Genomic DNA, 12,294 nt, shown 5'->3' on the forward strand with positions numbered 1-12,294 from the left:
GTCGGGCCAAGCCGCTGCAGATAATAAGCAGGGCGCAAAGCTCGCCTCCCCCCCCCGAGCTGCCGGGTTAGCTAGTCTGCTAAGGAAACCCCTGGAAGGGACCCCCGCAGCGGGGAAGCTCTCCGACTCCGGGCCCCTTGCGAGGCGCCCCGCCGAACGAGACAGCCGGGCAGAGGGAAGGCCGCCATGGGCCGCGGGGATCGGGGGTCCTCCTTGACGGGAGGCTTGGGGGGAAGCTTCCCTGCCGCGGAGGAAGGATGCTTCTGGCCGGCCGGCCTGCCCCGCAAGATCCGAGCCAGCCGGGGACGAGGTGGCCCTTCCCGTGTGCGGGACCGTCTGCAGGAGCTGCGCCCCCGCAGCCCCCGAGAGCCAGCCGGGTGGAGGCCATCTTGGGGGGCGGGAACTGCCAGCGCTCCTCCCGGCTCCGGGCCTCGCTCCGCCCGCCGCAGCGCCTTCCCTGCTGGGCGCCCGGCCGGGCGGCAGTGGCGAGGCAAGGCCGGGCGGAGCGAGGCTCGTTTTGCGTGCTGAGCAGCCGAGCTGGGCCGGGCGATGCGGGCGGCGGCGTTCCGCCTGGTGCTGGCCGGGGCGCTGGCGCTGGCGCTGGCCGTGCCTCGGGAGAGCCGGCCGGCCCTGGAGACCCTGCTGCCCGCGGCCGGAGCGCGCTTCGGCTGGACTAACCTCAGCTGTCCCGCCTGCAGGCTGGTCTTCACCGCCCTGGACGCCAGCATGCAGGTGAGCGGCCCGCTCCTTCCGCTCCACGCGAGACACCGGCCCGACACCCTCCCCTGAGGCCGGAGCCGCGCTTCCGCTCCGGCAAAGCGGGCCCGGCTTGCCCCTTTCCCACCCCTGGCTGAGCTGGTTTCCCGGGCGGGCGGCTTCTTGGGAGCAGCTGGGGCGCTTCTCCCACTCGCGGGGCCCTCCAGGACTGGGCTGGGGAAGGTCCCGGTGGCCAAGGGCCCCTTCTGGCCTGGAGGGGGGAGATTCGAGGCAAGGAAGCTGGCAGAGCCCGATGGATGCCCTTGGCCCTCTCCCCTTCCGAAGCTTAGAGCCGACTTCCCTGAGACCCCGGGCGGAGGGAAGGTGGGGAGATGCCTCCACCCACCCACCCACCCAGGTTCTGGAAGTGTCCGGATGCTGAAGAAAGACATGCAGTCCATGGGCCGAAACCCCCTCCCGCCATTCCCGGGATGTCCAGAGAAGGTTGGCAAGTACCAGCACAGCCTTTTCCGTCCGGCCCCCTCCCCCATCTTCTGGAAGGGGTCAGAAGAGCTGCAAGACAAATGAGAGCCTTTCTGTCCTGCTCCTGACCAGAGCCACTTTCTCTCCCCACCCACCCCGGCAGTTGTGCCAAGGGAGCCCATCGTGGGCCTGGGTCTCCCCCTGTGGGGTCTTGTACGGCCCCTGACTTGCCTCCTCCTTCCCTGCAGTCAGCAAGAGCAACTGCTGTGGGGGGGGGAGGCTGCCCTTGGGCCCACAACCCTCCTTTTGTTGACGGCCTAATTCCCAACCACCAGCAGGTCACGAGCTCTGTGGAAGCCAGCTGGAGGCTGGGCAAGGGAAGAGGGAGGAGGGGGAACCACCAGGAAGCTCCTCAGTCCACACAGCTCAGAGATTTCCTCATCAGCCTGTGCTGCAGAAACTGGAGCTTTTGGGGAGAGAGGAAGAGAGCCCCTCCCCCTCCTTCCTCAGTTTCCCTTCAGTTTCTCCTGGCTTCAGGGTTGGTGGCCCAACTCCCAGCCTGGTGGAATAAGGTCTGTCAAGGCGGGAGTCTGGGTAATTTTGGGCCACTCACTGTCTCTTAGCCCACCACACGCACAGGGTTGCTGTTGTTATGGGGAAAATAGGAGGGGAAGGTGGGAGATGCCTCCACCCACCCACCCACCCAGGTTCTGGAAGTGTCCGGATGCTGAAGAAAGACATGCAGTCCATGGGCCGAAACCCCCTCCCGCCATTCCCGGGATGTCCAGAGAAGGTTGGCAAGTACCAGCACAGCCTTTTCCGTCCGGCCCCCTCCCCCATCTTCTGGAAGGGGTCAGAAGAGCTGCAAGACAAATGAGAGCCTTTCTGTCCTGCTCCTGACCAGAGCCACTTTCTCTCCCCACCCACCCCGGCAGTTGTGCCAAGGGAGCCCATCGTGGGCCTGGGTCTCCCCCTGTGGGGTCTTGTACGGCCCCTGACTTGCCTCCTCCTTCCCTGCAGTCAGCAAGAGCAACTGCTGTGGGGGGGGGAGGCTGCCCTTGGGCCCACAACCCTCCTTTTGTTGACGGCCTAATTCCCAACCACCAGCAGGTCACGAGCTCTGTGGAAGCCAGCTGGAGGCTGGGCAAGGGAAGAGGGAGGAGGGGGAACCACCAGGAAGCTCCTCAGTCCACACAGCTCAGAGATTTCCTCATCAGCCTGTGCTGCAGAAACTGGAGCTTTTGGGGAGAGAGGAAGAGAGCCCCTCCCCCTCCTTCCTCAGTTTCCCTTCAGTTTCTCCTGGCTTCAGGGTTGGTGGCCCAACTCCCAGCCTGGTGGAATAAGGTCTGTCAAGGCGGGAGTCTGGGTAATTTTGGGCCACTCACTGTCTCTTAGCCCACCACACGCACAGGGTTGCTGTTGTTATGGGGAAAATAGGAGGGGAAGGTGGGAGATGCCTCCACCCACCCACCCACCCAGGTTCTGGAAGTGTCCGGATGCTGAAGAAAGACATGCAGTCCATGGGCCGAAACCCCTCCCGCCATTCCAGGATGTCCAGAGAAGGTTGGCAAGTACCAGCACAGCCTTTTCCGTCCGGCCCCTCCCCATCTTCTGGAAGGGGTCAGAAGAGCTGCAAGACAAATGAGAGCCTTTCTGTCCTGCTCCTGACCAGAGCCACTTTCTCTCCCACCCACCCCGGCAGTTGTGCCAAGGAGCCCATCGTGGGCCTGGGTCTCCCCTGTGGGGTCTTGTACGGCCCCTGACTTGCCTCCTCCTTCCTGCAGTCAGCAAGAGCAACTGCTGTGGGGGAGGCTGCCCTTGGGCCCACAACCCTCCTTTTGTTGACGGCCTAATTCCCAACCACCAGCAGGTCACGAGCTCTGTGGAAGCCAGCTGGAGGCTGGGCAAGGGAAGAGGGAGGAGGGGGAACCACCAGGAAGCTCCTCAGTCCACACAGCTCAGAGATTTCCTCATCAGCCTGTGCTGCAGAAACTGGAGCTTTTGGGGAGAGAGGAAGAGAGCCCCTCCCCCTCCTTCCTCAGTTTCCCTTCAGTTTCTCCTGGCTTCAGGGTTGGTGGCCCAACTCCCAGCCTGGTGGAATAAGGTCTGTCAAGGCGGGAGTCTGGGTAATTTTGGGCCACTCACTGTCTCTTAGCCCACCACACGCACAGGGTTGCTGTTGTTATGGGGAAAATAGGAGGGGGAAGGTGTGTGGAGATGTTCCCCGCTTTGAGCTTTTTCTAAAAATAATACAGGTGGGATACAAATAAATAATTGCCAACTCTTACATGCAATATGTAATCTTAGAAAATATGGCATCCAGCCCTCACAATTCCTGGCAAATAGATGGGGAAGAAATGGAGGTAGTGACACATTTTATTTTCCTGGGCTCCAAGATCACCGCAGATGGGGACTGCAGCCAAGAAATTAAAAGACACTTGCTCCTGGGGAGGAAAGCTATGCCAAATCTAGATAGCTTACTAAAAAGCAGAGACATCACCCTGGCAACAAAAGTGCGTATAGTCAAAGCTATGGTTTTCCCAGTTGCAATGTACGGCTGTGAAGGTTGGACCATAAGAAAGCCTGAGCGCCAAAGAATTAAGGCCTTTGAACTCTGGTGCTGGAGAAGACTCCTGTGAGTCACTTGGACTGCAAGACGATCCAACTGGTCAGTCCTAGAGGAGATCAACCCTGACTGCTCTTTAGAAGGCCAGATCCTGAAGAGGAAACTCAAAATACTTTGGCCACCTAATGAGAAAGAAGGACTCACTGGAGAAGAGCCTAATGCTGGGAAAGATTGAGGGCAAAAGAAGAAAGGGACAAGAGAGAATGAGGCGGCTGGATGGAGTCACTGAAGCAGTCAGTGTCAGATTAAATGGACTCCAGAGGATGGTAGAGGACAGGAAGGCCTGAAGGAACATTGTCCATGGGGTCACGATGGGTCGGACACTAACAACAACAACTAACACCCAACTAACAACAACAATAACATGCCATATTTTCACAGCCCCAGATTGGGAGGGAGACCCAGTGAGGAGGGTGGAGTGGAGGAGGGCTGTTTCAGACCTCTCCTCTTGGCCTTATTTAGCTGGTTCCCCCTCTCTTTGCTACAGGGAAAGGAGACCCAAAGGAAATCCAGAATATCTGCTGGGCTCCTTTCAGCTGCCTGGCTGCCCCTTGCCTCCCACCCCTTGTAGAGGCAGCAGCTGTGGCACAAAGCCCCGGCCTCTGATTGCACAACAGGCTGAGTGGCACCTTCCCTCCTCCCCACCTGGATGGCCGGCTTTGGGCCCCTCCAGAGCCCCCTTGCAAACCCCTTCCAGGCAGCTCTGGCAGCTCAGCTGGCTCTCCAGGGCCCAAGCAAGCATCAGGACCAAGGCTGAGGTTGGGGTTGGCTGTTCAGGGGGGCTGGAGAACTGCGACCCCTGTGTACGACCTGCTTTTCTGCTGAGCGGGCTGAGAGGGGCTGGGGGCCATGGGGAAAGCTTGGGCAGAGCACATGGTTAGGCTACAGGGAAAAGCCAGCTGGCCTATCGGAGGCTTTTCTTATCACACAAGGGGGCTGCTCCTGAGCTTCTTGGTGGTTGAAGTGGACTTCAGGGACAGGGGGTCTCCCCACACCAGAGCCTATCCCCCACGCCAAGGGACAACATGCCAGGAGGACCCTGGCAGGAACGTAGGAGGCGAGGGATGGCTAAGGCATCAGGTGGGGAGATTCCTCCAGCCCCTCTTTTCTGGACATTTCAGGGGTGCTTCTGCAGACCCTTCCCCCCAAATGCTAACTCCAGCCCTCTGCTTTGCAGTTGGAGACCAGCGTGGAACACCTCCAGCAGCTGGCAGCCAAGGTCTGTGTGACGCTGAAGCTGGCACCCCCCGAGGTGTGTCAGGAGATAATCCGTATCTTTGGGCAAGACATGGTGACCGCCTGGGTCCGCTCCATCCTACGCCCGGCTGAGATCTGCGGCCTGCTGGTGGGCACCCAATGTGGCCACTGGGACATCTACTCCAGCTGGAATGTCACCCTGCCCAAGACCCCCAAGCCACCCTTGCAGCCTCCAGTGCCCCCTCCACCCGGTGCCCCCACGGCCCGCCTGCTCTTCCTGACGGACCTGCACTGGGACCAGCAGTACACCCCAGGCAGCGACCCTGACTGCAAGGACCCCCTCTGCTGCCGGGGGGGGCAGCCGCGGGGCCCCGAGGCTGGCTACTGGGGCTCCTACAGCAAATGCGACCTGCCCCTCCACACCCTCGAGAACTTGCTGCAGCACTTGGCATCTGCAGGGCCATTTGATGCCGCTTACTGGACAGGCGACATCCCAGCCCACAACATCTGGCAACAGACGCGCCAAGACCAGCTGCACGCTCTCACCACCATCACTGGCCTCATCCAGAAATACCTGGGGCCGCTGCCCGTCTACCCAGCAGTGGGCAACCACGAGTCGGTGCCCGTCAATGCCTTCCCCCCACCCTACGTGCCTGGGAACCAGTCTTCTGCCTGGCTGTATGATGCCATGGCTGACGCCTGGCAGCAGTGGCTGCCCCCCGAAGCCTTGCACACCCTGAGGTAGGAGTGAGGGTCTGGCGGGCAGGGAGCACCAGGAAGGCAAGGAGGGGGGAAGGAAGGCTGCCTGAGGATGTCAGGAGGTCTCTTCAAGTGGGGGCAGAGCAGCCTTGGCCAGGGTGGCCTCTGGCCTGCAGACCCAGGTGATTCACTCTCCTGGGGGTCCAGGCTGGGCTCTCCCCCATCTTTCCTGGGGACCAGATCCTCACTCCCCCTTCCCCATTTTCCAGGTGGTCTTGGCAGGGACCTGCCTTAGGGGTCACCAAGACATAATAACAATAAATAAAATTCACCTGCTGCCTGACTCCAGTGGCCGCCTTCCCCTCTCCCTGGCAGCTCTGATGTTTATTTCATTTCCCTCCCTCCCTCTCGCTTTGCTGCCCATAACCAGAGCTGTCTGGGAGGAAGGCCAGCCGGTGGAGCCAAACTCCAGGATTCTGGATGTTAGAATTGTAAGCCCCACCCCTGCCACCCCCACCCCCAAGTCACTTGGCTGAGCTGGGTGGGCATAGAAATCAAATTGATTGATTTTCGTGGCAGGAAGGTTTTGCCTCTGCTGCAGTCCTGACTGGGCTGGGTGCAACCTGCTCTCCTGGTTCTTCCTGGGCTGGATGTTGTTGGCAAAGCAGCCAGCTGCTCCGGCAGTTGCCTTCCTTTGTGCTCAGCAAAACATCTGGCTTTGCCAGGCACGAGAATTAGGGCTGCCGGGCTCACCAGGTAAAGCCCCACAGCTGCTAAGTTTCTGTGGCCAGGCTCAGGAGATGCTTTGAAACAAGGCTGTCCAACCTTGGCAACTTTTAAGAACCCTGGACTCCAACTCCCAGAATTCCTCATCTACCCAGCTGGGGAATTCTGGGAGTTGAAGTCCACAGGTCTTAAAAGTTGCCACGGTTGGACGCACCTGCTTTAAAACCACCTTGAATCAGTGGTGGGTTTCAAAAAATTTTACTATTGGTTCTGTGGGCATGGCTTGGTGGGAGTGGCAGGGGAAGGATACTGTAAAATCTCCATTTCCTCCCAATCAGGTGGGACCTGGGAGGCAGAGAATAGATGGGGGTGGGCCGGTCAGAATTTTTACTACTGGTTCTCTGAACTACTCAAAATTTTCGCTACCGGTTATCCAGAACTGGTCAGAACCTGCTGAAACCCACCTCTGCCTTGAATGCTATAGAAACGAGATTTGAAACCAGGGTCGTCTTTGGGATTGTGGTGTATGTGATATTTTCTTCCACTTCCCTCTGCCCTTGCATTGTTGCCTACGGAAAGCTTTTATTTATTTTATTTATATCCCACCTTTATTATTTTTATAAACCTCTCAAGGCAGCAAACATATCTATTATCTCTGCCTACTTTCCCCACAACAACAGCCCTGTGAGGCGACTTGGGCTGTTTTTGTGACCATTCTGTTGACGTTACTACAAACTTTTCTGCAATGCAAAGCCACCTTTGAAAGGTCCTGGGTGCTCTCTGAGCTGGGTTGTTTTCTTGCAGACGTTTCATGGCCCAAACTGGGCAACCTCATCAGTGGGAGCCGGCTTTCTTTGGGGTGAGAATGGGGCCCAAAGAGCTGCTTAATTCTGCCATGTGTCCATCGGAAAGTCGCTCCTGGTCCCCAGGGTTAAAATTGCTTGTGGGATGGGAGCCCTGCGTCCTCAGAGGAAAGGCCGCCTCCTTTGCTTAGTTAAGAATTCTTCGGCCTGGGTGTCGGCAGGTGGCAAAGCCCTGTGGCACCAGTCAGGCGGCCTCTGCTCCGGGGCGCAGACAGAGCTGGGCAACTAAGGCAACTGTACAAACTGAGTCCTTCGGGAGATAGGGCGGTATATAAATTTGATCAATAAATTTGATCAATAAAATAAAAACTGTGGAGTTCAACTCCCAGAATTCTGCACTTTGCTCTGCTGGCTGAGATTCTGGGAGTTGAAGTTGCCGTAGGTGCCTACGCCTGTTCCGGAAGCATGTGGGCTCCATTACTGAAGGTTTTGAGGTCTGATTGATGGCGATGAGACGAAGGAGACCCTCCCCAAGGGTTCTGGGCCCCCCGGATTCTCCCGGGAGAGAGGCAGGGGCCTGGGGTCACCGGGATGGGGGGAGGCGGGATTTCTGAGAGTCCATCCATCCCTGAAACTCTCCTGCCTTCTCCCTGGCAGGCTGGGGGGCTTCTACACCGTCCCCATTTGGCGGGGCCTCCGCCTGGTTTCCCTCAACATGAACTTCTGCTCTGAGGCCAACTTCTGGCTCCTGATCAACTCCACTGACCCGGCAGGGCAGCTTCAGTGGCTGGTGGGCATCCTACAGAGGGCGGAGGAAAGTGGTGAGAAGGTGAGCCGGGGCAGGCAGGGATGGTGCTGGGCAGGAACTGGGCCGGGGCGGGCCAGGTCATTCCCAGAGCATGAGGTGACCTCCTTCAGAAGCAGGGCAAAGAGTGAGCGGGGAACCTCAGGCAAGCACCCATCTCCGGAGGGTGCCCTTGCTGCTGCCCCCGCTGACACCCCGCCTTCCTCTTCAGGTCCACATTATCGGCCACATCCCGCCCTCCCACTGCCTGCGGAGCTGGGGCTGGAATTACTACCACATCATCAACAGGTACGAAGTGCCAGCTGCCTGCTCTGCCCTGCCCAGCCTGGCACCCGAGCAAGTGCTGTCCCCAGCAAGTGCTTGTGCCAGGCTGACTGCAGAGAACCTCGCAGGCTGGTGCCTCTTGCGCGTCTCAGCCTGGATGTGTCTCTCCTCCCTCCAAGGACGGTCACTGACTGGGGAGGCTTTGCGTGGGGTGGGGGGAGGCTGAAGGCCTCTCTGGCTCCTTCCTCTCCATCGCTCAGGTGCTAAGCCCCCCCCCCCACTTTACTTCAGCTGCCCCAGGCTCAGTTGTGGATCACAGTTATTGCTGCTCTGATTTGCTGATGAGCAGGCCATCAAATCCCCCAGGTTTCCTGGATGATTCCTGAAGTGGGGGGGAGCAGTCAGAGTGGGGCTTCCATTCTCAAAGCTGATGAGAAAATGTTGTTTCTGGGAATTTTTTGGGTGGCTGGAATTTGAGCCTTGTCATACAACCTAGGTAGCAGGTCAGGTAAAGGCTGAGCGGCTGCCTTTGCACAAGGAAAGGTTCCTTAATGCCAACCGTGGTTTGAGTTCTCACGGCTCAGGGGGCTCTGCAGACCCTCTTCCTTGGGGGGTATATGCACCACAGCCTAGATAACCCCCAGAAGGGCCTGCCTGGGGGGGTGGCTTCCCACTTCCAAGGCCCAGACCAGCTCCTGATGACTTCCTGACCACATAAAACAGAATCCTAGGACTGGAAGGGACCCTGGAGGTCATCTAGTCCAACTCCCTGCTTATACCACCCTGGTCAAATGGTAGCGCTGTCTCCTTGGCCATCACCAGGAACTCAGGACCTCTTTACTGCTTTCTGGGGAGGCTTTCAATTCTGTACTCCACTCTGCAAATTTGGGGGCTCCTGGTGGGTCTCCAGTCTGATCATCAGCAGGTCCAGCTCTATTCAGTCTTTCAAGGTTGGGAAAGGCCAGCTCTCTCCAGCCACCTTTCGCATTCCACCTTTGATAAGGCCTTATGCCAGGCTGGTTATGCCCTGGGCACCAGCAGTGTTGCACAACTGCACACCATCTCTCTGAAGATGGGACGCCAAAGAAGGGCTTCAGCTCGCTTGCCATGGAACCCATCACATCCTGGAATGGAAAAAGGAACTCCCCATCTGGGGGTCCCTGCTGACCTCCTTGGCGTCTCCTTCAGAGAGACGGTCTGCAGTTGTGTAACACTGCTGGTGCCCAGGGCATAACCAGCCTGGCATAAGGCTGAGACTTGGCTGCCTCCTTGCCAGTCTTGTGATCTTGGCTTTCTCGGAGGCCAAACTGCTCGGGTTCCTGGGGTAACTCTTCTTACCATCACCACCCAATCTTCAGGGCACCCAACACAAGGCCCGATTCCTGCTCAGTCCGTTTTAGCTGCCCAGCCAGGGCAAAGCTGGGCAGCCCCTGCTCAGGCCTGTCTCTCCCTGCAGGTTTGAGGGCACGGTAGCCGGGCAGTTCTTTGGCCACACCCACCTGGATGGGTTTGAGATCTTTTACGATGAGGAGACCATTTCCCGGCCGGTGGGCATTGCCTTCCTGGCTCCCAGTGTTACCACCTACATCAAACTCAACCCAGGTGAGGTGCTGCTGTCTTCTGCTCCCTCCCTCCCACGGTGTCTTCTGCAAGGGGCCCTTCCTGAACTGAGCCAGTAACCCCTGCCTGCTTTCCAGGGTACCGGATCTACCACGTGGACGGGATCCGCTCTGGCAGCTCCTACATGGTCCTTGACCACGAGACATTCATCTTGAACTTGACGCAGGCGAACCAGCCTGGTGCCGTGGCTCGGTGGCAGCGCCTCTACGGGGCCCGGGAGACTTATGGGCTGCCCGTCGCCTTCCCGGAGGACTGGAACCGACTCCTGGACCGCCTGCAGGCCGATGAGCGGCTCTTCCAGCACTTCTGGTACTTGAGGTTCAAGGGCCACCCACCCGCCAAGCCCTGCGGGGATGCCTGCAGGAAGGCCACGCTCTGCGCGCTCCGCACCGGCCGGGCAGCTGATCCCAAACTCTGCCAGACCCTTAAGCTGCCCTTCCCAGAAATCCAGGCCTGGTGGCGGCAACAGCGGTTCTGCTAGCTGGGGGGCAAGTTGAGACCTTGGAGTTCCAAGGGGCGCAGTGGCCTTGCCCTCCATCAGGCTCTGTGGGCATGGGCACAACATGGTGTCCTTTCTCTTGGGCACAGACAAGCCCCTCAGCCCTCCAAATCACACCCCTGAGATGCGGAAAAGACCCGGCCATGGCCCCTAAGAGAGGGTGGGGTGCCCTGGCTGCCCTCTATTGCTTGGCAGCTTCTCCCCTTCCAGCCCTGCTCAGGCCTGTCTCTCCTGCAGGTTTGAGGGCACGGTAGCCGGGCAGTTCTTTGGCCACACCCACCTGGATGGGTTTGAGATCTTTACGATGAGGAGACCATTTCCGGCGGTGGGCATTGCCTTCCTGGCTCCCAGTGTTACCACCTACATCAAACTCAACCCAGGTGAGGTGCTGCTGTCTTCTGCTCCCTCCTCCCACGGTGTCTTCTGCAAGGCCCTTCCTGAACTGAGCCAGTAACCCCTGCCTGCTTTCCAGGGTACCGGATCTACCACGTGGACGGGATCCGCTCTGGCAGCTCCTACATGGTCCTTGACCACGAGACATTCATCTTGAACTTGACGCAGGCGAACCAGCCTGGTGCCGTGGCTCGGTGGCAGCGCCTCTACGGGGCCCGGGAGACTTATGGGCTGCCCGTCGCCTTCCCGGAGGACTGGAACCGACTCCTGGACCGCCTGCAGGCCGATGAGCGGCTCTTCCAGCACTTCTGGTACTTGAGGTTCAAGGGCCACCCACCCGCCAAGCCCTGCGGGGATGCCTGCAGGAAGGCCACGCTCTGCGCGCTCCGCACCGGCCGGGCAGCTGATCCCAAACTCTGCCAGACCCTTAAGCTGCCCTTCCCAGAAATCCAGGCCTGGTGGCGGCAACAGCGGTTCTGCTAGCTGGGGGGCAAGTTGAGACCTTGGAGTTCCAAGGGGCGCAGTGGCCTTGCCCTCCATCAGGCTCTGTGGGCATGGGCACAACATGGTGTCCTTTCTCTTGGGCACAGACAAGCCCCTCAGCCCTCCAAATCACACCCCTGAGATGCGGAAAAGACCCGGCCATGGCCCCTAAGAGAGGGTGGGGTGCCCTGGCTGCCCTCTATTGCTTGGCAGCTTCTCCCCTTCCAGCCCTGCTCCATCCCTTCGTGTGGGCATGAAAAGCAGGCCTGCAAGACATGCACACCCTGCTTCCCCAATGTTTGAACTGCCATCCGCAGCGGAGCAGAGCAGTGGTGGGTTTCAAAATTTTTTACTACCGGTTCTGTGGGTGTGGCTTGGTGGGCGTGGCATGGCTTGGTGGGCGTGGCAGGGGAAGGATACTGTAAAATCTCCATTTCCTCCCAATCAGCTGGAACTTGGGAGGCAGAGAATAGATGGGGCGGAGCCAGTCAGAATTTTTATTACTGGTTCTCCGAACTACTCAAAATTTCCACTACCAGTTCTCCAGAACTGGTCAGAACCTGCTGAAACCTACCTCTGGAGCAGAGGCTCGGAAAGCCAGGGACCCTGGGGGCTCTGTTGCCAGGACTCCTCCGCAGGACTGCTCTGCTCTGCAAAACTGGGCAGGGTCTGTTCTCAGACTCTTCGTCCCAGCTTCTGCCAGCATGGGATTCCTCAGCAGGCAGGGGGCGCCCCCCTTCTGTTTTGTTTCTCTCCCCCCCCCCCCGCAATAAATGGCTTCCTCCACTGGCAGAAGACTCCTCTTTCACCCACTCCCCTCTCCCCCGTCCCCCTAAGCTGGGGTCAGCTGCTCGCCTGGATCCTCTGGGCTTGCTCTCCCATGCGTGACCAGCTGGCTGCCCCCAAGGCCAGAGAACAGGGAGACATGGCACAACATCTTCCCCATGGCAGGAGGGAGAAGAAAGCTCTGCCTTACCTGCGCCATATCCTTGGAGGGGGA

General features: G+C 59.0%; 2 protein-coding genes across 2 annotated transcripts; both read left to right on the forward strand.

The window, feature by feature from the left end:
- The first annotated feature begins 449 nt into the window (after nt 1-449).
- Nucleotides 450-10,630, forward strand: LOC131199352 (sphingomyelin phosphodiesterase-like). Its single transcript, XM_058185053.1, has 6 exons — nt 450-732; nt 4,983-5,743; nt 7,888-8,059; nt 8,247-8,323; nt 9,756-9,901; nt 9,997-10,630. Exons 1-6 carry the CDS (start codon nt 550-552, stop codon nt 10,398-10,400), a joined length of 1,743 nt encoding a protein of 580 aa, XP_058041036.1. The 5' UTR covers nt 450-549; the 3' UTR covers nt 10,401-10,630.
- LOC131199351 (sphingomyelin phosphodiesterase-like) lies at nt 10,562-12,083 on the forward strand. Its single transcript, XM_058185052.1, has 3 exons — nt 10,562-10,578; nt 10,656-10,798; nt 10,891-12,083. The coding sequence occupies exons 1-3, from the start codon at nt 10,562-10,564 to the stop codon at nt 11,292-11,294; spliced, it is 564 nt and encodes a 187-aa protein (XP_058041035.1). The 3' UTR covers nt 11,295-12,083.
- The last annotated feature ends 211 nt before the right edge of the window (nt 12,084-12,294 follow it).

The sequence above is a fragment of the Ahaetulla prasina genome, chromosome 5 (genome assembly GCF_028640845.1).
Source record: "Ahaetulla prasina isolate Xishuangbanna chromosome 5, ASM2864084v1, whole genome shotgun sequence".
Taxonomy (NCBI): domain Eukaryota; kingdom Metazoa; phylum Chordata; class Lepidosauria; order Squamata; family Colubridae; genus Ahaetulla; species Ahaetulla prasina.